Source organism: Zonotrichia leucophrys, chromosome Z, assembly GCF_028769735.1.
Source record: "Zonotrichia leucophrys gambelii isolate GWCS_2022_RI chromosome Z, RI_Zleu_2.0, whole genome shotgun sequence".
In the NCBI taxonomy this organism is placed as follows: Eukaryota; Metazoa; Chordata; class Aves; order Passeriformes; family Passerellidae; genus Zonotrichia; species Zonotrichia leucophrys.
Window position 1 is genome coordinate 71294811 of NC_088200.1, and position 21888 is coordinate 71316698.

At 41.8% G+C, this 21888-nt stretch overlaps 1 protein-coding gene and 1 long non-coding RNA gene across 2 annotated transcripts in view; one reads left to right on the top strand and one right to left on the bottom strand.

The window, feature by feature from the left end:
* Positions 1–1474: 1474 nt before the first annotated feature.
* On the bottom strand, positions 1475–10928 carry LOC135459676 (uncharacterized). Its single transcript, XR_010443074.1, has 4 exons — positions 10610–10928; positions 6564–6696; positions 4045–4180; positions 1475–1702 (listed from the first exon to the last, which is right to left on the bottom strand). It is a non-coding gene; the product is annotated as an uncharacterized LOC135459676 (long non-coding RNA).
* Positions 9977–21888, top strand: part of HAPLN1 (hyaluronan and proteoglycan link protein 1) — a 32940-nt gene continuing 21028 nt past the window's right edge. Inside the window, exon 1 of the mRNA XM_064735939.1 lies at positions 9977–10099. Coding sequence (XP_064592009.1) covers positions 10000–10099 — 100 coding nt within the window. The 5' untranslated portion in view covers positions 9977–9999. The remainder of the gene's footprint in view (positions 10100–21888) is intronic.

A 21888-nucleotide genomic window follows, 5' to 3' on the forward strand; every position in this document is an offset into this window, starting at 1 on the left:
AAAACTAGCTGTGTTTCTTTCCTCCACCCTAAAATGTCTTTGTGGAGGCTGTGAAGTTTCCCTACAGCTTAAAATTATATAATTTCCAACTTAACCTTATTTATGGCCCCGCCAGTTCTGTTCCCAAGGCTTAGCTGAAATGTCCTTTACCTTCTCAAGCATTTGCTCTGTGATATATTTATAGAGAGCAATTATAACCTTGCTGAGGTGTGTTTTGCCGGAGTAACCCAGTCGAGCTCTTTTGGCCTCTTTTTATAAACAGATTTTCCTTTCCTTTTGTTGCAGCCATAAACCCTTTGCCTTGTCCTGTTTCAGGGCATTCCACCCCCATCCCAGGGATCAGGAGCTTGGGAATTCTGCCTGAGGGAGCTGCCAGTGGCTGGGAGAGGAAGGAGAGGTTGCCAAGGTGGTGGTGAAACCCAGTGGCCACTCCAGCTCTTTGATGTTCCTCCCTGTTGCCAAAAATCCTCTTTTTCAGCACCTCTGGAAGCCAAGCAGCCACCCACCCACCCACTAATTCTGGTGCCACATGGCTGATTCCCTCCCCTGGACTCCTCTGTGGAAAAGTTCTGAGCTTTGGCACAGCTAAATCACCCATTATTTTAAAAATTCTTTGCCTCCTTAAACCCAGTCCCTTCCTCCTCCATCCCAAGTGATAATTCCTGATGCTGAGTCACCACCAATGTTCTGATGCTTTCCTTTTCAAGTCCTTATCTAGACACCTTTTTCACCTTATCAGAACTTTTCTGGTGCCATCTGCCTCTGGTGAAGCTTTTCTCCACTGCTGGCACATTGACTGTTCACGTGTTGTGAGCAAAATATTTGTTTATTTCTCACTGAATTCCCTCACAGAGGTATTTCTGCAGCACTGTCAGTTTGCAGCATCAGTTTTCAAATTATTGTCCTTTCCTCTGGAGCCCAGTAAATCCTTTTCCTATTTCTTCCTAGTGTTGCTGTTGACTTATTTAGTTCAAAGTGCAGAACTGCAGTCTTTCTTGTCAGCATCTGCAACTGCAGATACAGAGAGTCTGGACCTTTGAAAATATACTAATTTCTGTTATCTTTCTCACATCTGACTGACCAAGGATGGCTGTGTAAATTATTGTTATCATTGCTGTAAACCAGGAAAGATTTTTTTTTTTTTCCTTTTAAATAAATGAGTCATGCATGCATTTCTGGATCCGAAACAAAAAGTGGTTTTCAGACCATAGTTTGAATTTAGTGTTCTCTTGCTCTTGTTGATTCTTTTGTAAATCAAGCCAAAAAAAAAAAAAAAAAAAAAAAGGTGTATGCATAATACTGAGGTGACAGTGTTTACTTTAAAAGTTTGAAAGGCTTGTGTTTATCTGGAAATATTTTCTTACAGACATCCACAGTCTTACAGTTGTTTATTATTTGTTTTCAACTGAATTTAGCTAACAAGACTTTAACTAAACAATCATATGACTCATGTGGTTTTCCAGTGTTCTCAGGCCTAATAGATTGCAATGAAAAGATACTTAAGAAAAGCAGGGAAGGGGGGAAATGGCACAAGTGGACATCTGAATGCTCTTCTGTGTGTAAACACATGGTCAGCTATCACACAGGGCCTCAGCATGTGGAAATATTTGGGTTTTTTCAGTGGTGGGCTCATGAAAAACTCCAAATCTGTTCTAGGTGCTGATAAAGTCTCATTGCAGCCATGTTGCAGCTCCTTCTAACCCTAAAAATATTCAAAAAACATTCAAAAAATATTCTAAAAAATTCAAAAAATCATTTACATGATTTTTAAGCAGCAAAAAAAGATCATCATGGTGCCACCAAAAGGGAGTTCAGGAAAGAAAATTAATCCTGTTTCCACTTTCCCCCATGAAGGGTTGAACTCAAGTCCCTCCAAAACCTGAACCCACGGCCTGACCCCAAGACCTCTCCGGTCTGCAAAGCCACTGATCTCAGTAGAAAGTATGTTTTGCCATCAATTGCAGATTAATTCAATTATGGAAATCGCTGGAAGAGTTGTGCTTTCACAAGTGATCCCCACATGGCTTTGATCTGGCTGCACCCCCAGCCAGTTCGCCACCACCAAATGCCCGAAGAAAACCCGAGTACATTTGCAGTGAGGGGCAGATTGTGATGGAAACAGTTCTGTTGTGAAGCTAAAGTGTTTTCCTTCTCAGAAGCAATGATTCAGCTGGGGCTTGCATTGGCAGCATGGAAATATTTTCAAATTTTCAATGTGAAGATATGTGGGTCAGTCATTGCACCACTGGTATTATTTCTTCATGAGAGTGAGTGAGTGGCTTCTTAAAGTCATTCTCAATGACATTGAGAGTGCAGACAGTGCAGTTCTCAGGCCACAAGGCAAAAAGTAAAATATAAAGAGGGAGGACAGGAGTGAGTTCTCATGGCTGGCTGGTCAAGGAGTCCTGTTTTATGCTCTGCACCAGGACCCATGACAAAAATATTTTACTGCCTGTAATTCCTTGCAGCAGGCTGGCACCAGCCCCTGCTCAGGAAGTCTGGCAGTGCATCTGTTTTCTCACAGAGTGGCATCCTTGAAGGGTGTAAAGGCACTGTTGATGTTTTAAATGTCAATTTTCATGTTTCTGATACAGCCAGCTTGGCTGGGGGAAAAGGAATGGGGACGCCACCACACTAAATTTGGGTCAGAAAGGAGATGCTGCTGGAGGGAGCAGACAGTACCTGACCCATTTCCAGATCTCAGATTAATATCATTGCATGGACAATTGCTTAATGTTCCTATGATTTTTACAATATTTCCTAAGCAAAAAGTCTAGGAGTAAATTTTAAGTGATTATCAGATTGCTTGGTTTGAGATGGGTTTGGAAACCAGCTGCCTGGTTTCCAAAGTGATGCAGAATTTATACAGAGTATCACTTGGTGGTTTACCTCTCTGCTTTTGAATTAATTAATTTGTGCCATGTTTCCAGAAAATAAACTTTTCTCTGTCCTTTTAGGGGGAGTGGGGCTCGTTGGTGTTTGAAGCTCATTGTCTTTTCCACGTGCAATAACAGTTTTTCCACCAAGGATTTACAAATTTTTGGTGGAAACTGGAGAAGGTTTAGATTGCGCAGATTCATCTTTTAGGTCTGGCTCAAAGCCCCATAATTTCATAATTTCAGTGGCTGGGAGGGCATGGGGAGACTCTGAGGGGAGACATGGCATGGGTTATGGGAGGGATGAGCAACCACTCATCACAAAAGCACTACTAAATGGAACTGTAATTTAGGAAAAAAATCCATTTCTTGTCATCCAGGGTGCTGTGCCTGGCAGAATCTAGAGATTCTGTTGCTGCTGTGGTTCCCAGTTACCTGAAAATTGATAGTGGGAACTAACCCTAGAGCCTCTCTACTCAGATATCCCAGTCTCATCCTAATTAATTAAATTTCCAAATGTCCACCAGCCTGAATGGGCTTTGAGTGAATTATTAGCCTTCTCACTGCACACAAAGGCCTCAAAAATTCTGTCTGACCAATTAGAAAAGGTGGGTGGACTGGACTAATTATTCAATTTAAGGCATGAAACCTGGCACAACTGGTTTAGGTACAGAAAGGCAGCTCAGGGTCCCAAAGACAGCAACTATAATGATAACATAAGAATAATATTATTGTTAATAATATAATCATATTGTAAAGAAGTTAAAAGAACAGTTTGTGAGAAACTGCCCAACATTATTTGATAGATTAGGGTTTTTTTAATTGTCTAAAGAAGACAGGCACCCATCTTATGTTCACCTTTGGCAGGGGGATAGAGCACTAGAAAATTAAAACATTTATGACCCTGTAGAAATCCAAGCATGCAGGAAAAAACAGGCAGAACCAGAAACACCCAAAACGCCCTGGCAGAAATTCCCAAGGCCTTGCAGAAGTTTTGCAGTGGGAAAATATTCCTACCACCAAGAAACCACCCTGAGGAAAAAGTGTGGGTAATTGTACAGGGCCTGGGGAGCAGAAGAGCTCTGAGGAAAAGCCAGTTTTGTAAATATGACCAAAAGGCAAAGAAATTGAGGAGGAGAGAACAGGTTTTCTACCAACTCTCACTGACCTCCATGCTTGCTTGCTCAAGAAGAGCTTTTTTGCTTGAAGAAGGTGTCAGAATACAAACACAATCTGTCTGGAAACACAGCTCTCAATTTTTTTGAAGGCCACTGATAAGCAAGAGCTTTCTCTAAAGGAAGGGACTGCAAAAAAAAAAAGTCCAGTTTATAACACAAACAGCAAATTTTCCTTTCTGTGTTATCAAAGAACATCCTGCTGCAATACTGAAAGCAAAAAAATCCAAATTCCTGAACTAAAAATGTTTATTCAGAGCGTTATAAAAATAAAATTTAAAAAATTAAAACCAAACCAAAAGCAATAAGAAAACCCCAAATCAAACAAACAAACAAACAAACAAACAAACAAAAAAAGAAGAAAAAAAAAGAAAAAAAGAAAACTCCAAGAAAACTCGAGAAATAAAACTAATGCAGTCACTGAGTGAACAGCATTCCTTCCAGGGTAGATCCTAACGCACATTTGCTTTATCCCTGATAGTAATTAAAACCTAGAGTACCAAATTTTCTACACCACATGACCTTGACTCTACCCTACCAATAATGACAGAATTGTTTTTACCCTGTGTTTCTGGAATAAATTCTGGAATAAATTCTGGAATAAATTCCATATCTAGTGCAAGGCAGGCACTTCAAAGGCACGTAAAGGCCATTTTCTTTCTCCCTGCAAGCTATTTATCAGCATTCCTACTGGGAAATTGCTGGGCTGCAGGGGATTCCAGACGTGCTTGGGGTGTCCTGCTGCTTTTTTGCACTGAGCTGCTCTGCCCAGGGCTGGAGAGCCACGAGCACAACCTATTCTCCAGACAGCCACTGTCTGCCACCTCAGATGGCCCCAGATCCCTCACAAATTGCCTTAAAAACTCAAATACCAAGGAAGAGGGAGGCCTTGGAATGTGACCCTTAAGTCATCCTAATAGAGGATGTGAATATTGTCATTCCTACGCCACCAATTTGCTCTTTCTGTTTCACCATGGCACCAGCAAATTTTATTTTGCAAGAAAAAATTTAGCAATTTGGGGATCGTTCTGCTGAGTGGGTCCTGCCTTGATTCCTTCACTCTAGGGGACTTTTACAAGGAGAAAACTTATCTTAGCAAAATGAGTGAGAAGCAGAATCCAGAACAGAAATTGTAAGGGTAGCCATGGCAAGAAGAGGATTTTCATCTGATTTGGGGGACTGAGGTCTCAAGTCTGTAGCTGGGAATTAATGTTTTACTTTTGTCTTTGGAGAATGGAAGGTTTCTGGAGGAGATGAAGGTTATTAAAAAAAAAAAAAAAAAAAAACAAAAATCAATGGACAAAAGGCATCCTAGGCCAGTCAGACACACAGCTCCCTTCCACTGACCAGGTACAAACTGACTGTGACAATGGTCCGAGAGGGGTGTAGACATTTTGTGCCCAGACCAAAGAGCCCAGGTGCCCACAATCTGGAGCTAAATTCCATTTTCGTGGTTTGACTCAGCTGCCAAAGCCCAGGGGCTTATGCACACAGATAAGATTTGATCTTTAGCAGCCTTGGGACCGAGCAGAAAATCTGTTTAATCAGCTGGATTGAAGTGTTCTGCTCCAAGTCACCAGTTTTAAGAAAAATTGCTGAAGGAACTGTGTGAGTGCTGCCTGGACTGGTTCTCTTCTTATTCTATTACCCACCAGAAATGCCTAAGGATGAGACACCCTTCATCGCTGCTGCTGGCACCATCTCCCTGCAAATACACATCTTTTGTTCTGTCAAATTGATATTTCTCTCTATTTAACACCAGCTCCCAGATGGATCTGAGCTCCACAGAGAGTAACCTGTAAAGGCTTATATTATACAGTAGGTTTGTGTGAATAATAACAGATTTGGGGGTTATTTCAGACCCAAATTATCAAGACTGATTTTATGTTTTCTGTTCCCTGGTTTAGGTGCCACTGATTCCTTTAGTTTCTGAGCCTCATTTTACTAAATTTAGAATACTCCACAGAAAGGCAAAAAGTTTTATTAGGAAGCCTCCTGTTTCTGCCCAAGGAGTCTGGGTTTCTCCTGTGCCATTTTCAGCTCAGGCTTCCACAGGTCTTGCAACTCAGAGAAACAAACATTTGATGTAAGACATCATCGCCTCTTCACATAAGACAAAAATTAGCTCCTGTGAACAAAAAATCTTTCCACTTTAGAGACTTTTAACTACTGCCAGAGAAGGAATATTGAGGTAGGTGGCCCCTGTCCTCACACAGTGGATGTTTGCAAGTTCTGCAGCTAGCCAGCAGTTGAGAAAGAAAATAAGAAATATGTTATTCTGTTCAAAACAGACATTGGTGGGTAATGCTGCTTTCCAGTGTTCTGCTCTTCAGAGAGATGCTTGTCACTGAAACAGTCAAACTGCTTGAAAGCATTCTGTAAACTCTCAGATTATGGTGTTAAAATACAAAAATTGGTGCTTTACAGCCTTTTAGATATGCCAGTAGTAGATGAATTAAGGCTATGTAAGTACTGAAAAATGGTGATTTAATGTCAGAACTTAAAAATGTACCTGAGAATGAGCAGTTCTGGAAAATTTAAACACTGAGTGACCTTGAGCACTTCCCTGAGCCTTGAGGTTCTCCCTTTAAAACTCCTTCCCAGCTCCTTTGTGTGCCCGTCCAGGGAGATAGCAGATTCATAACCTGCAGTAATTGAAACCAGTGTGAATTTCTTGAGTATGACTAATCTTTACCATTCCTTACCAAAAAAAAAAAAAAAAAATCACCCAGTCCCAGCCAAGACTTTATTAATTTTAATATGAAAACATCCACACCTATCATGTCTCCCCTGAGGTCCTCCCAGGCTGCTGCAGAAATGGAGTCTGACTTCTATTGCTTTGGCTGGAGGCTGAGGATGTGAATTCTTCTGGCTAATTGCCTTTTTGGATAACCTACAAAGCACCAGAGGTCAGATTCTTGGCCTGGTAATGTTGCCTTGGCTCTGTGCCCCCACTCCCATCATTGGGAATCCCAGGAGAAGAGAGGTACCAGGCCATTCCTCACAATCTCTGCCTTTTAACAAGTCTAAAAATGCCACCAAATTGGGTAAATCCCCCCCCCAAAAAAACTGTGTGGTGATGTCTAGCCATGTCTGTGACATGTGGGGTTAGTCAGCCGGACACTGAGGAAAAGGAAAAACACAATTCCAGGTCAGCAGTGGCCTGTCACCCTGCCTGTGTGATGCTGCCACATAAACCCTCAAAAATCAGACCATACCTGCATGGAGGTACAAGGTAAACATCCCCAAAAGGTGGATCCTTCATCCTGAAATTATTTACTCTGGAAATCATCCCTAGATGGTGCTGCATGGAAGAGTTTCTCCCATCAGCAGGGAAGGAAAGGGAAGCACATGTGGACCTCTCCACCCATGTTGCCAAAAGGAGAAATATTCCTCACTCCTCAGCAGGGCCTGTGCACACAGTGCTTGGGATAGATGGGGTTGCTGTGCACAAAAAAATCCCTGTGATTGCCTTTTTGTCACAGAAAAGGGCATATTTGTGGCTAGAAGTCAAAAAGAGCTGATCTGCAGAGCCCCTGTGGGCTTGTCCTCACTCACAGAGCCCAGAGGTTTTGCTTCCAAGCTGGAATACTCCCACAGGCCTTGCCTTCCCAACCAAAGCTTTTTTGTTAAACAGGCCGGGTCTAAATCAATAAAAATCATTAATAAAAAAGAATTGTCAGATGTTAGCCAACAGCCAAAAAGAAAATTAAAAAAAAAAAAAAACAGCCCCAGGCCCCAGACTTGCAGGATTTTGGAGTCTGAGTGGGAACACACAGTGTGGGGCTCGTGAGGGACAGGGCAGGCTGGTGTCACACCCTGCAGGACTGAGGCCTTGGAGTGGCTGCCTGGAACAGAGGCTGGACAAAATTAAGAAAATAAAGTGGGTATTTATTAAAGGCCTTCAACAGGTACAGCTTGGGCAGTCAGAGGCTTCCCAGAGGCTACACCCTAGATAGACAATGATCATGAGTTTTTCACACAATTATAAGTTTGGTCCATTTGCATATCAGGGGTTAATCCTCCAATTACAGCTTCAGGTAATGAAGTCATTTACCCCCAGTTTGCTCCCCCTCAATTCACTTTTGTTTTTACTTTTGGAGCCTGAAGCTGTCCTTGAATTTCAGGCCTAGAGGGATTTTTTGTCTGACCAAAATGTGAAGACAGCAACTATATATGAAGTTTAGAGTTATGCACTAATTCAGTAGTGCATAACTTTGAAAAAAACATAAACGCACTAATTCAGTAGTGCATAATTTAGAAAAAAACCATAAATGCTTAAATCGTGAGGCATTCAGAAGGAGCACCCAGGTGCCCTGGGGTGACCCTCCCTGAGGCCAGGCTGGGGCTGATGTGCTCTAGAGGGAGCCACATCTGTCCTTGCTGTCCCAGATGGAGGTCACCGTGCTCCATCCAGGCTTTCCAGGAAAGAGGGAGTGGCTGAGGCTGGAGTTACTGAGCCTGGACCACCTGGGAAAGAGAGAGCAGCCAGCACTTGTCCTCCACATCTAGGCACTCCACAGGAAGGATTCAGGGATGCTGAGCTGGTTTTGAGCTCCCCACCCCAAGCTGGCTGTGAAGAAATGGAAGGGCAGGCAAGTAAATGTGCATGTTCTGATAGGGGAAAATGGCATTTTTTCTTTTTCTCAGTCTGCAGCAGGGGTTGGTTCAGGTTATAGCTTTTAGATCTGGACTTGAAGCACTTCAGGATTTGTGTCTGTTTTGGGGTAGGGGACTGCTCTCAGGACTCACACCTAGACCCTGGTTTTGCCTGAGTATTCTGCAAATTTTATGTGTTTCTAGCTCTGATGGAGAAAGAGGAGGAAAGAATTATCTCTGTGCATTTGAGAAAACAATCATATATTTGATATGGGAGGGGGGAATCCTACTCTCTTTAAAGGCAAAGTTGGGAAACAGCTACCTTTTATTTCAAGGAGTCAGATTCACAGGAACTACCGCCATAAAACACAACAGCAGCCAAAAGAAACCACACAAAAACCTCTTGTGTTTTATGCCTCCTTTTCTATTTCAGGTCCTCATTTGCCTAATTAGTTCTCAGAGGCTGGCAGAGATTTTCCCTGCAGCACTGGGCTCTGCTGACTGCAGAGACCCTACCTGGCACACTCAGCCAGTGCGTCAGCATTCTGGGTGGAAATGAATGAAAAATCAATCAGGGCAGCTGCAGTGGTAGCATTTTCAACTCTAACCTACTTTGTGCATGGCTTCAAACATTTCACTGTGTGTTCAGGCAGTTTGGTTTTTGTTTTATTTTTTTTGAGTGATAAGTGGATCTGAAGTGAAATTGATCTTCCTTAGTCAGCCTAATAAATGTTTTGTCATCTTTGCTGCTTAGCTAGAGCAGATTTGCCACCCTGACTGCTAAGTTAAGCTGCAGACTTGATTGAAATGCCAAAACCTACAAGAAGATCGTTTTAATCTTGAGAACCTGTCACCAGCAGATTGCATCATGCACTGGATATAGATAGAGTGATAGAGCTTTGATTGTTTTAATTGTATTTGCAGACCAGAAATAGAGTAGGTCTGGAAAATCAAAAGTACACCAGAACCTCTTTTGAAGCACAGGTACTGCTTATGTGTGGTCTTGCAAGGAGTTTGGCTTAGGAATATTGGTCTGTGCACTTTCTTTTTATTTTTTTTTTCTTGTTGCATTCTTGCATAGGCAGAGTTAAATATGGATTAGTAGTTTCACTAAGTTAGAGTCCACAATAAAGTGGTCCAATATTCATGCCAAAAAAATTAGCAGCTGTTGTAACTTCTGCCAGCTGAGTGGGTTCAATACATTAAAAATAAAAAATAAAAAAAAGAAACTCATAAAATCACTGCTCTAACAAGTTGAGCTGTGCAACATTGTTAAAGGTCTCCCAAAATTCACAATCCTCCTTGTGTGTGATGCCCTTACAGTGAGGAAGATTCTTTTGGCCGTAAAGATGAAGACTCTACTTTTTCTGGTGCTGATCTCTGCCTGTGGGGCTGAACCTCATCCTGGCAACTCAAGTCTGGAGCATGAAAGAATTGTTCACATTCAAGGTAAGGAAATAAGTGAGAAAATACCAATATCTTCATATTGCTGAGGGAAACAGAATAATGTGCTTAATGGTCCTTAATTTATTTTAAAAATTATTTTTATTCTGTCACACTACTTTTTAAATACTTGTATTGCTGGTGACCAAATGTTTTCTTTTCTGGTGCTGTTGCATTTGTTATTTCTCCTAAGAAAAGTCCAAAAAAAGAAAGGTGTACTGTTTAATAGCACTTAGTCACAACCTTGCAAAAAGGTTAGTGAGTAAAATACAGCATGATTTAAGACAAAGAGAAAAAGCATGCATCCTAAAGTAATAAACAACTGCAGTGGGTTGAAATACTTCAGTTTATTGTAGAATAGATTTGATTTTAAGAGGTCTGCCATACACAGCTCTCCACAGCACAGGTATTTATTGCTGTGGTTTGTTTAAAAAGGCTCAGCACATCAGAGATCATAACTGGGCAATGTAAACTGGTAAATAAAAAAAAAAAAAAAAAATAAAAAATGTAACTTACCCTGAAAGAAATGTGCCTTTAATTCACACTAAATATTATCCTGGCCTTCTGCAGAATCCTGTTTGAGTCCCAGAGATTATAGCTGTGGCAGGATTTGAGCCTGCAGCACAATGCAGCTGTTTTTCCCAGTCCCAGCTTCAGTCCTTGAGGGTTATCGTGCACAAGAAAATTCAGGGGGTTTATGCAGTAAGGACAGGCAGAATGAACAGGGATTCTCCTGCTTTCACCCCTGCCTTCCCTGAGCCTGGCTAAAATTAATTTTGCAAAATTAAGGAACGCAGAATCACTGCCCCTCCTCTCTCCCTGTCTCTCCCTCTCACTCCCCCTGTCTCTTTTTAAAGTTTGATTTATTTCTCTCCACAGCCAGAAAATCGTGCTGTTTGGGTAAATATGAATTACCAAGCCAGAGAGCAGGGTAGCAGGAAGGGCTGAACGTTCAGGAGTTCACAGGAGAGGCAGAGAAGTTAAAGGCACCCTGTACCTATTACAGCAGGGATTGTCAAGGTCAGGCAGGGAGCAGCAAACAGCTGCTCTCCCTCTGAGGATGAAGGTCAAAGGAATGTGCTCTCAAACGTAAAATGAGGATCTATCACTGCCCTAAGTGATAGATCCTCATGTTACTTGTTTCCCAGGGCAAATTTCAAATCATACATCGATGCCTAATAAACACATATTTTGCCTTCCCTTGTATAATGCAGATTTTTGTCTCTGAGCTTGGCTTTTTTGGAAAATGAAATTGTGATATCCAGCACTTTAGTGCAATTCAGGAGTCATGCCTGTCAATTGTCACTAACCCAAGCAGTTCAAAGCTGACAGAAGTTTCCAGGTGAGCCCTTCTCCTTCCCTGGGAAAACTCACCTGTACCTTATTCCTTGAAGGAGAGATGGATAAATATTTAAATTCGAGTTGTATCACAAGCCCTCTCCTCTCAAGCTGGTTCAGGCTCTGAAATGCACAGAGCCACAAATCAAAGGGAATGAAACTGATGAGGATGTGGCATTTGTGCTTCTGATTTTTGCCATTCCACTCTGCATTGTGGAACCCCACCAGGGCTGGGATCCCTCTCTGCCCAGTGCTGCAAAAAAAAAAAAAAAAAAAAAAAAAAATTTAAAAATTATAAAAAATCTACACCTGGAGATGGGATGGAGATCAGGGAATGCTGTAGAAGAGGTTCAGGTGTTTTTAATCACATTAACAAAACACAGCATCCCTCTCCACAGCTGAAATCCAGGAGATGTGTGGCTAAACCCTGCCTGGGAATGCCTTAGAATTACAGAAGGTGTGAAAGGGATTTCCTGAGGCAGAGAAGGAAACTGTGTTATAGTCCCCATTCTTTACATTATGTAATCTCCTGTAGGCTGAGTTTTATTTGCTGAAAAGCTGGGTTTCATGTCTTCTTACTGCAAAAGGATTCTGCACCCTACTTTTCTGATATGGAAAACACCCTCCTAATCTTCCACATGTATTGTATGGTCTTATGTTTGTAATGCTGCTATTCTTTGGCTTCCAATAATATTTTTTCTTCTTTGAGGTACACTTTGAAGCATCAATAACACCATATCCCCAGAGCTACCATCTGAGTGTAATTCTTCAAATCCTTCTCCAAGTGTATCACTGTCCTGATTGGATATTGCAACCTGTTAGTATCAGGAATTCATCTTTACATTAGTTCTGAATTCTTACTCCCTGAGTGCATCCAGCCAGGGCTTTATTCCAGATAAAAATTTATTTTATTCCAGATAAAATTGTCATTTGGCCTCAGTGTTTCTGTTTTCCAGTTTCCATGCTTTGTTCTTCAGACCTTGGATCAAATTTGCTGCTCCCAGCTGTGCTGCAGTGCTGATCAATAATCTGTGGTGATGGACAGTATTTAGCAGTCAGTCTCCCTCACTGCCACATGAAATTAACAACTACAGGCTCTACATCAATAATTTTTCATCCTAGACCTCAAAAAGCTGAGTTTTGCATTCAGCATTAAATGTCACCCTAATTTTTCCACCCTTCTTTCTTCAAATGTTTAAATGCCAGCTCTCCTCCTTTCAGTGCTGCTTAATAAGCCATGTGAAAATTTTATTTATCCAAAAGCCACAATTACTTTATAGGATAAAATTAGTGGAAATATTACAGAAATTGTACTTAAGGCAGTTCACTGGCCTTTTTTTTCTATATTTTTTCCATATCATTCAACTCCCTAAGCTCCAAGCAAATGATACCTCACATTCCTCAGCCTTATACATGTGTTTTTGCTACATACCTGATATCAGATTACTCTGACTTTCTTTGGCAAATATCTGCTTGACCTTATCCCACTTTCTAGTACTGACTCTATTCCTGTTGTTCAAAAACTTTCCTTCAAAATTTGTTCTAAAGTCGTGCTTGCTGCTGAGGTCAGGCTAATTAACTGGTTAATGGCTTAATTACTTTCTTTACATGAATTTGTTATTTTGCTGCTGTCCAGAAACACTTTAGGTGCTGTCCTGAAGTGACGGGTCAGGCCACAGCAGTGCCAGTAGGTCTGGGTACCCCAATTTTCTGCCCCTCCTTCAGTGTAAAATCTCCTGACACCCTCCTCAAACTCAATATTTGTCAACCAGAACAAACAGTGTTTCATAAACTGTTAATCCTCTGCAATTATACTTTGCTTTCAAGGACACAGAGCTCTGCCTTTCAAATGTCCACTCTCTGGAAAAGATAATTTTCTTTATTTTTACTAAACACTTTCCCAGTCTCTAACACTGCAACAGACATAGTTCTGTGTCTGTGTTCTCTTTTAAATATTTCAGTTTTTCTCTAGAAATGATTTGCTGGTTTCATCAGCAGGTCTGCTGACAGTGTCACTTCTAGCTCCTGGTTCTCTCCTCGTTGGTTAATGCAGTTAATTTGGACTTAAGTCACAACTTAAACAACTGCAAGACAGTTTTACCTCCCTACTTTTCACAGTGTTTTCAGGTTATTTCCTCTGTCCCAATTGCCTTTTTTATATATTTTTTTCTCCTTTGGTTTTATTCCACTATGCACAAAATTGAAAAATTTATAAAGTTTATATTTATATGAAAAGCTGCATTTTATTACTTCTGTGGCTTTACTTTCTTTGCTGAAGCCTGTGGTGGATTTCATGGTTTTGCCCTTTTATCCAGGCTGCTTGACCCTCTCCCCTTCCTGTCGTAATTTGTCATTCCAGTCTCACTTTTGGGGATAAAAAAATAAAAATCCCAGAAATCCCACACCCCAGAAAAACCCCGTGTGCCTCAGGGAGACACCAGTTTCACTCTTCAGAAAAACCCACAACCATAAATTAAATAATCTGGGGAGTGTAAAAATTAATATTCATATTAATTCATTTCGCTGTGTTTGAGGTGAAAGTATGCACCCCTTTGCCTATCAAGATCCCTGCACAGATTTATTTATGCATACCCAAAAAATATTTCAGCGTGGAACGAACAGAAAACTTTTTAATGCTGCCCAATTGGAGCAAACAAACAAACAAACAAACAAAAAAACCTAAGCACACGCAAATTATTTAAATCAATTAACTAATAACAAAAGCAGGGGAAATCTTTGTCCAACTCATTCTGCAGTATTATGAGTTTTATTTACAGTCCACTTCTTTTCCTTCAAATCAAGTCAGCACCAAAAGAGAGTAAGAATCTGAGCAGAGTTTCTGGGCCAGCTAAAAACCTGATAAAAGATTAAATGCACTGCTCATCTGACCTCTTAATTTATTTCTTATCCGCTCAAGATAATCTTAACTTCTTCCTTTTCTGCTTTACCTTTGACTTCTTTCCTTCTTTCCACCTTTCTGCATTTTTCCATTTTCCATGACACTGGCATGTCTACATTTCTTTCAATTTCCTTGCCTTTGTATTTTCTGCTTTATGTCTGGGGTTTTGTTTGGGTTTTGTTTTTTTGTTTCTTGCCCTTTTATTTTGCCATTCAGGACAATGTTGATGATGCCACGATGCATTTTCCTGCCACTTGTTGCAATTTTCTTTGATTTCCACAGATCCAAAGATTTTTCTTTGATTTCCACACCACCTGCTTCCCTCCTCAGATCATGGCCTGTTGCAACTGCAGGGGATAGAAAAGTCAGCAGGGAGCAGAAATTCCACAGAAATCAACAAAATCCTCCCGCCCCTAAAAAAAATCCACAAAAAAAACCCCCAAAAAAACCCCAAAATACAAAAAAATCAAAACAAAAATGAAAAAAAAAAAAGTGCTCTCCTTGAAGGTACCCTGGACTGCATCTTCTGGAGCAGACCTTAACTGATGGGTGCCAGGATATCTGAGTTATTAAAAAAAATATAATTACAGAAATACAAGGTTTCGCGTAGAACCTGAATTGAAATCATTAATTTCCCTTTGCTGGTTATGTCAGTGGAATTCCATATTTATAAGTAGCATTTGGGGGTGATTAAGGGACTGTTTATGCAGTTTCTGTGTAATATTTTGGTTCTGTCAAACAGTCCTCATGCCACCCATGAAGATTTACTTCTGTGAGGAAGGAGGGCAGAGACTTAGCCTTGATTTCTGCTCTGCGACACCTGATCTCCATGAAATTTATCTACACCCAAGCAAAACACACTTAGAAGTTATTTAAGGCAATAATTTAGGGGAGATGAAGTTTGTTATTTCCCTGATGGTTTTATGTGCTCTTAGGTCTCCTAGAAACCTAAACCTGAGTTAATGTGTCCTCTTTAACAATTCCCTCCCCAAGCTGAGGAGATGGAATCAGCTGAAAAATGTCTTATCTCAGCCTTGTAATGTCTTTGCTACAAAGACTGATTTATTCTCTGTTATATATAAACCAGCTTTACTATTTTTTAGCCATGCTGTTATTTGGAAACTGAAGCTTCTAAATAAGATTTATCTAGCACTTCTCTTCCCAATTTTATATCAAAACTTAAAAGTGTGTTGGAAGTATTCTGTCCTGTCTGTTCAGAGGCAGGAACATGGGAAGTGGATCCTTGCCTTTTCTTTCTCGTGACACAGCAAAACTGCATTAGATCTTGAGCCAAAAAAAACCCCAAACATATTTTACCAGTCCTGCAGATGATATATAAAAGATTTTAGATTTTTTTTCCCCAAAAGCAGAAGGAAAAAGGTAATTAGTTAAAACACAAATAGAAAAAAATGTGTACTATGTGCCAAATATGTGTGTGATTCCCCATCATGTTTTCCTCAGTATTCTTTGAGTGATACACCCATATATTAGTTCATCAATAATACACTTCTCTACATATTATAGAAAACAGGAACCCTTGTTTTCATAAAAATAATTTATTAATTTTAAGTAAAATTTTAGATTAAAAAAAAATTAAGGGTAACAACTGCTGTGGGAAGAGTGAGAATATTTTAGCATGAGCTCAAATCCCTGGAAACACTACAGGAAAGCCAGAAACAGCTCTGTTTATTTAAAACATAATGGCACAGGATAATATTAAGCTAGGAGCTTGCTAACAGTGTGGAGCATTTAGGGAATACAGGAATTTATCTGACAAAACACTTCTGCAACACCATCATAATGGCTTATGAGTTTGTTTTTCCTGTCTGTAAAAATGCACACCTTTTCCTCCACTGTCACTTTGTGAGGCACTCCATGAAAATGCTGGAATAATCAATTTTTGTGGCCAGCTCAACACAAAGGACTGTGGATACTCCTGGTGGATAAAGGAGATAAAGCTGTTTGCCAAGGGTTGGGGTGTGATTCATCCTCTCTGCCTCACACTCTGTTCTTGGCGACCTCCAAGCCTGGCTTGCCATCATTCTGGGTGTGCAAAACCCAGGTAAGGGAGGAAAATAAGGAAAGGAAGCCAGGAGAAAACCCCACAGCAAAAGTATAGTTAAAACACACCAAAAAAGAGGCAAAAAAACCCTCAAAAAAAAAAACCCAAAACCAAGAACCCATTTAAAAAAACAAAACCAAAAGACTCCACAAACAAAAAAAAAAACCACCAAAAATCCATAAAAAATAAATTCCACCAAAAAACCCAAACAAAAAAAAACCCAAAAAATCCATTAAAATGAAAAAACCAAAAAACTCCACAAACATAAAAAACCCACCAAAAATCCATTAAAAAAATGAAAAAACAAAAAACTCCACAAACAAAAAAACCCATTGAAAAAAAACAAAAACAAAAAACTCCACAAACAAAAAAACCCACAAAAAATCCATTAAAAAAACCAAAAACAAAAAACTCCGCAAACAAACACCCCCCACAAAAAAACTGGAAAAAACCCAAAACAAACAAAAAAGCAAACAAAAACAACAAACTCAAAAAACAACCTAAAGCACAAAAAAAAATCCAAACAAACAAACAAAAAACAAGCACCAAAAAAAAACCCACAAAAAGAACCCCCAAAAAAGGCCCAAAATACCACAACACAACACAACAATCAGCCCTCAACTAAAAAGTCAAAAAAACCCCTTAAAACATGCCCAGCAGTAAAATTTGGAGCTAATTAGTCACCAGTGGGGCCTGGTTCTGTGCTAACAGCTCAGCTGCTGCCTGTCTGACCATGCAAAATGTGCCTGGAAGGCTGGAAAGCTCCACCTGGGAAATCTTTCTCCTCTCAATTCTGCCCTTGGAGCTGTGAAAAATGCCAATCACTTGTTTTTAAAATTTTAAAAGTTTAACAGTAATAAAAAGGTTAAAAAATTAGTAATACAATTAGAGTAATAACAATTTGCACAATTTGGATTAGGACAATATGAGACAATAGAGGCAAAGAGTTAAGGCCATCTGGGTACATTTTTCTGGGCAGCACAAGCCTGGAAAAAGGGCCCATGTTAACAGAGGGTTAACCCTTAAAAACAATAACCTGTTGCATATTCATACACCTCATCCATGATGCATAAATTCCATTCAAATACAGGATTCTGTCTGGGCAGTGTCAGCTTCTTCCTCTGAATCCTGACAGCACCTTTGAGGTGGGAAGAAGTTCATTTGTTCTGATAATGGAGCAATAAATTCTGTTTCTCTTAAAGATTCAGGTGTCCTGTGGCTGCTATCTCACTGCGGGTTCTTTCTTTAAAAAAAGTATCCTACATAGCACAGTTTCTAATTTGACATTTTGTTATTACCTAAAACTATATTTAACACACTACTTAAGAGAATTAACGCAGCATCACTTTCTAACACAACACATAAAATACTCATTTTAATATTTGCGAAAAGCCAATCATAAAACACATGCGTTTTTCACAGAGCTGAGCCCAGAGGCAGCCACCAGGGCATTGCCACCTCTGTCCCCAGCAGCAGGAGCAGCTGGGAGCAGCTGGGAGCTCTTGCACCATCTCAGGCTCAGCAGGGGCACACCTGAGCTGCCTTGTCCCCAGCCACCATCCAGAGTCCTCAATGAGGGTCAAACCCCCCCGAATCCAGGGGTTTCAGAGCTCACAGCTGTTTGGCTGCAAATCTCACAAGCTCTCTGATGGCATTTCTGAAAGAAGCAGTTCGGGGGAAAATGTGTTATCCTCCTCAAGCGGCCACACCTGGGTGTCCCGTCCTTTTTCCTTCTTGCAGTCACCTTCCAGATATTCCTGCCATTCAGAGACAGAAATAATTTTATTTAGAAGGACTAGCCTTGCCAGAATGCCTGTGAAGGGTGCAGGCAGGGAGCTACCACCCTTCAAACCAGTGTTTCCTCCATCTCCCATCACCAGAGATCCATCCTTGTTTCACTAAGGTAACCCAGGAAGAAGAATGCATTCCTCATTTTAGCTGAGTTTCACAAGAGAAACACCAGAGACAACCCCCTATTTTAAATGAAGGAATTCTGCTTTCCTCTCTGTTTGGTTTCTTGGGGGTTTGGTTTTTTTTTTTTTTTTTAATTTATCAGCTCCAGGAAGAGTAAGACCATTCATTGTGCCACACTCTCAAAAATGTTCAGTTTAGGTAGATTTGGCCCTGGCTCTCACTGCCTACTGGATAATGAGGACCTCAAGGCCTCTTGCCAAACCCCTGTCATCTCATTTTCTATCCCTGCTGCCTAAGCTGTGCCTCATCCCCCAGCCTGACATCTGCTTTTCCTCGAAAGCCAGGGATCCTTCCTCCTCTCCCGGACCTGGGAGAAGCAGCAGCAGCAATGTCATTTTCTGCCTCACTGTCCTTCCAGTGAGAAGGGCACACCATCCCATTTTCTGTAAAAAAAGAGCTGTCTTTTGCAAAACTTGTGAGTGGAGGCACATTTGGGTGTTACATCTTCCTTGGAGCATCCAGGGTCAAAGGAGGGAGATACTCCTGGATGAGAAAAGCCATGCTTTCCTTCCCTTTTCCTTTTCCTTTTCCTTTTCCTTTTCCTTTTCCTTTTCCTTTTCCTTTTCCTTTTCCTTTTCCTTTTCCTTTTCCTTTTCCTTTTTTCCTTTCCTTTTCCCTTTTCCCTTTCCTTTTCCTTTTCCTTTTCCTTTTCCTTTTCCTTTTCCTTTTCCTTTTCTTCCTTTCCTTCTCTTCCTTTCCTTTCCCTTCCCTTCTTTCCCTTCCTTTCCTTTCCTTTCCTTTCCTTTCCTTTCCTTTCCTTTCCTTTCCTTTCCTTTCCTTTCCTTTCCTTTCCTTTCCTTTCCTTTCCTTCCTTTCCTTCCCTTTCCTTTCCTTTTCCTTCCTTTCCTTTCCTCTTCCTTCTTCCTTCCTTTCCTCTCCTCTCCTCTCCTCTCCTCTCCTCTCCTCTCCTCTCCTCTCCTCTCCTCTCCTCTCCTCTCCTCTCCTCTCCTCTCCTCTCCTCTCCTCTCCTCTCCTCTCCTCTCCTCTCCTCTCCTCTCCTCTCCTCTCCCTCTCCTCTCCTCTCCTCTCCTCTCCTCTCCTCTCCTCTCCTCTCCTCTCCTCTCCTCTCCTCTCCTCTCCTCTCCTCTCCTCTCCTCTCCTCTCCTCTCCTCTCTCCTCTCCTCTCCTCTCCTCTCCTCTCCTCTCCTCTCCTCTCCTCTCCTTCCTCTCCTCTCCTTTTCTTCCGGACCTTCCCTTCCTGAACTTCCCTTCCCTTTCCTTTCCCTTTTCTTTTCTCATTTTTTTCTTTCCTCTTTTCTTCCCTCTTTCCTTTCCTTTTTTTCCTTTTTCCTTTCCCCTTTCCTTTTTCCTTTCCTTCTACCTTTCCTTTTCTCTTTTTTTTTTTTTTTTCCTTTCTCCTTTTCTGTTTTTTTCCTTTCCTTTTCCCTTTCCCTTCCCAGGCTACCACCCCCTCTATCTCTTCACACCTACCCAGACTCAGCCCGTGGCTGCTGCAGAGGGCCAGAGGAGGTGGGAGGCAGCCACAGGGAGGAACATCCCCAAATTAGGGCGCTACTGCTGGAGTCAGAGGTGACAGTGCTCTGGGCAAGCCTCCAGGCCCTGCTGGCACAGCCACAGTTGTTAGAAAGAGTGAGCATTAACAGCCTGAGTCACAGCCTCCCAGCCCTTTCTGCTAAATATTTATTAACTTGATTATTTCAGTACTAAAAGCCCAACATAGCTCAGCTCTGAGTCAGATTTCTTGGTAATAACCACCCCAAAGCAAAACATTTCTCCTCCCAAGGTGGACAGAGCACTGTGGAACGTCTTTGTCCCCAAAGGAAACAGGAAAATTTGCAGACAAACTGTGCTAGCTGTCTCTTCACTTTCCTCCTTCTCCTCCTCCTCCTGCTGTGGAAACTGCTGGTAAAGCTTTCCATGGTGCCTTGCCTCAGATCACCTCTCTCCTTGGATGCTCTCCTCGGGAATGGATTGCTGGAGCATCCCTGAGCCTCTGGAAAGGAGGGCAGTGAAAAAGTATATGATTTAAAAGGGGCTGTAGGCAACCTGCTCTGCAGCTTTGTTTTCCCACCAGGCAGGAAGGTCTCTCACCCTGGCAAAACACCTTGCAGCACTCAGATTTGATCATTCTTGAGGAAGCTGAGCCCTGAGCAGTGCAGAGAGCAGCAAAGCTCTGGACACAGCACCTCCCAATGAAGAGCTGTGCCTTTGGGATACCTGTTCTCCCCAAGCAGATGCACATTTGCACTCAGCAAGCTTGTCTTTGCAATTACCACCCTCATTTTGTGTTTGCATAAACACAAAATCCTGCATTCCCTGGGGAATTCAGGATTCCCATATTCAGTGCAGCAGTGGGCAGAGAGGGAAACCCAGCTGAGGCTGCAGTTTGGGCAGATATTTCGTTTAACCACAGAGCTGCCGCCAGGCCTCAGAAGCCTGGGACTGTCTGGAGGGCTCCAACAGACTCCCTGCATGCCCCTCATGCTGTGGACACGCCACAGATTCCTGCAGTGCTGTGGACAGACAGCTGGAGACCTGGGACAGACACTCCATGGAGAGCTCCGCATCCATCCCAGCCCTTCCCTCTTCCAGCCACCCACATCTCCCTGGCTGATGGCATTTTTTCATCACTTCTGTCTGAACCAGCACAGAAAATTGCTGCCAGCCTTCGCAGGGCCATCCTCTAAGCAGCCTCTGTGGGTTTTTTTGGGAGCTCACCCGCAGCTTTTGCTGGATTCAGAGAGAGCCAGGTCCAGCCTCAGAGCGGGGAATTGCAATTTTGGGCAGCCAAATTGACTTGCTGAACATGGACAGGGGATTGCAAAGTCTCTTTTCACAGCCTGTGAGTACACAGGGAGGTTGGTGGTGCTTTCCCAGAGACCTGGTGATTTTTTGGGGGTTTTGGTCACTGTCTCAGGGCTCAAGGACAGCAAACCCAACAGGAATGCTGAGCTTGCTCAGCCAGTTTTGCAAACTTTGCATGAGGAATGAGGCAAGAGGTACTGAAAGGAGGCAAAACTCTCGCTTTTGGGTACGTCTGCTGACTAGCACATGAAATCTGCATTTTCCAGGGTTTTCCCAAGGCAGCACAGCCTGTAAAATCCCCAGAGACTCAGGGCTGGAAGAGAGCACCTGCCCCAGCCGACTGTCCTAAGCCAAATTATTTCACAGGGCAACATCTGCTGCTAGAGGGAAGGAAAGCAGGAAACCTGGGGTGAGGAGGAGAGGAAACAGACAGTCAGATACAGGCTTGCATGAAAAGTGTGATCAGAATATAAAAGATAAAGCAGTGACAAGTTTTAAGGAGGAAAAACTACATTGGGATGATGAAGAGGGTGGGCAGCAGGGGAACAGATTTTATGTTTGAAAAGCAACTGGACTTCCTTACTCTGGTCTGAAGAGGAACTTACACTCAAAATTTAGAATAAAATAGAAATACAAATGCCTAAAATATCTACTTTAATTTTGCTGACAATTTCATGTCAGTATAAATAATGCTGTTTGATACATTAATGGTTTTTCTGCTTTGTGAGTGGGATTCTCTGCATCCCAGACTGTGAG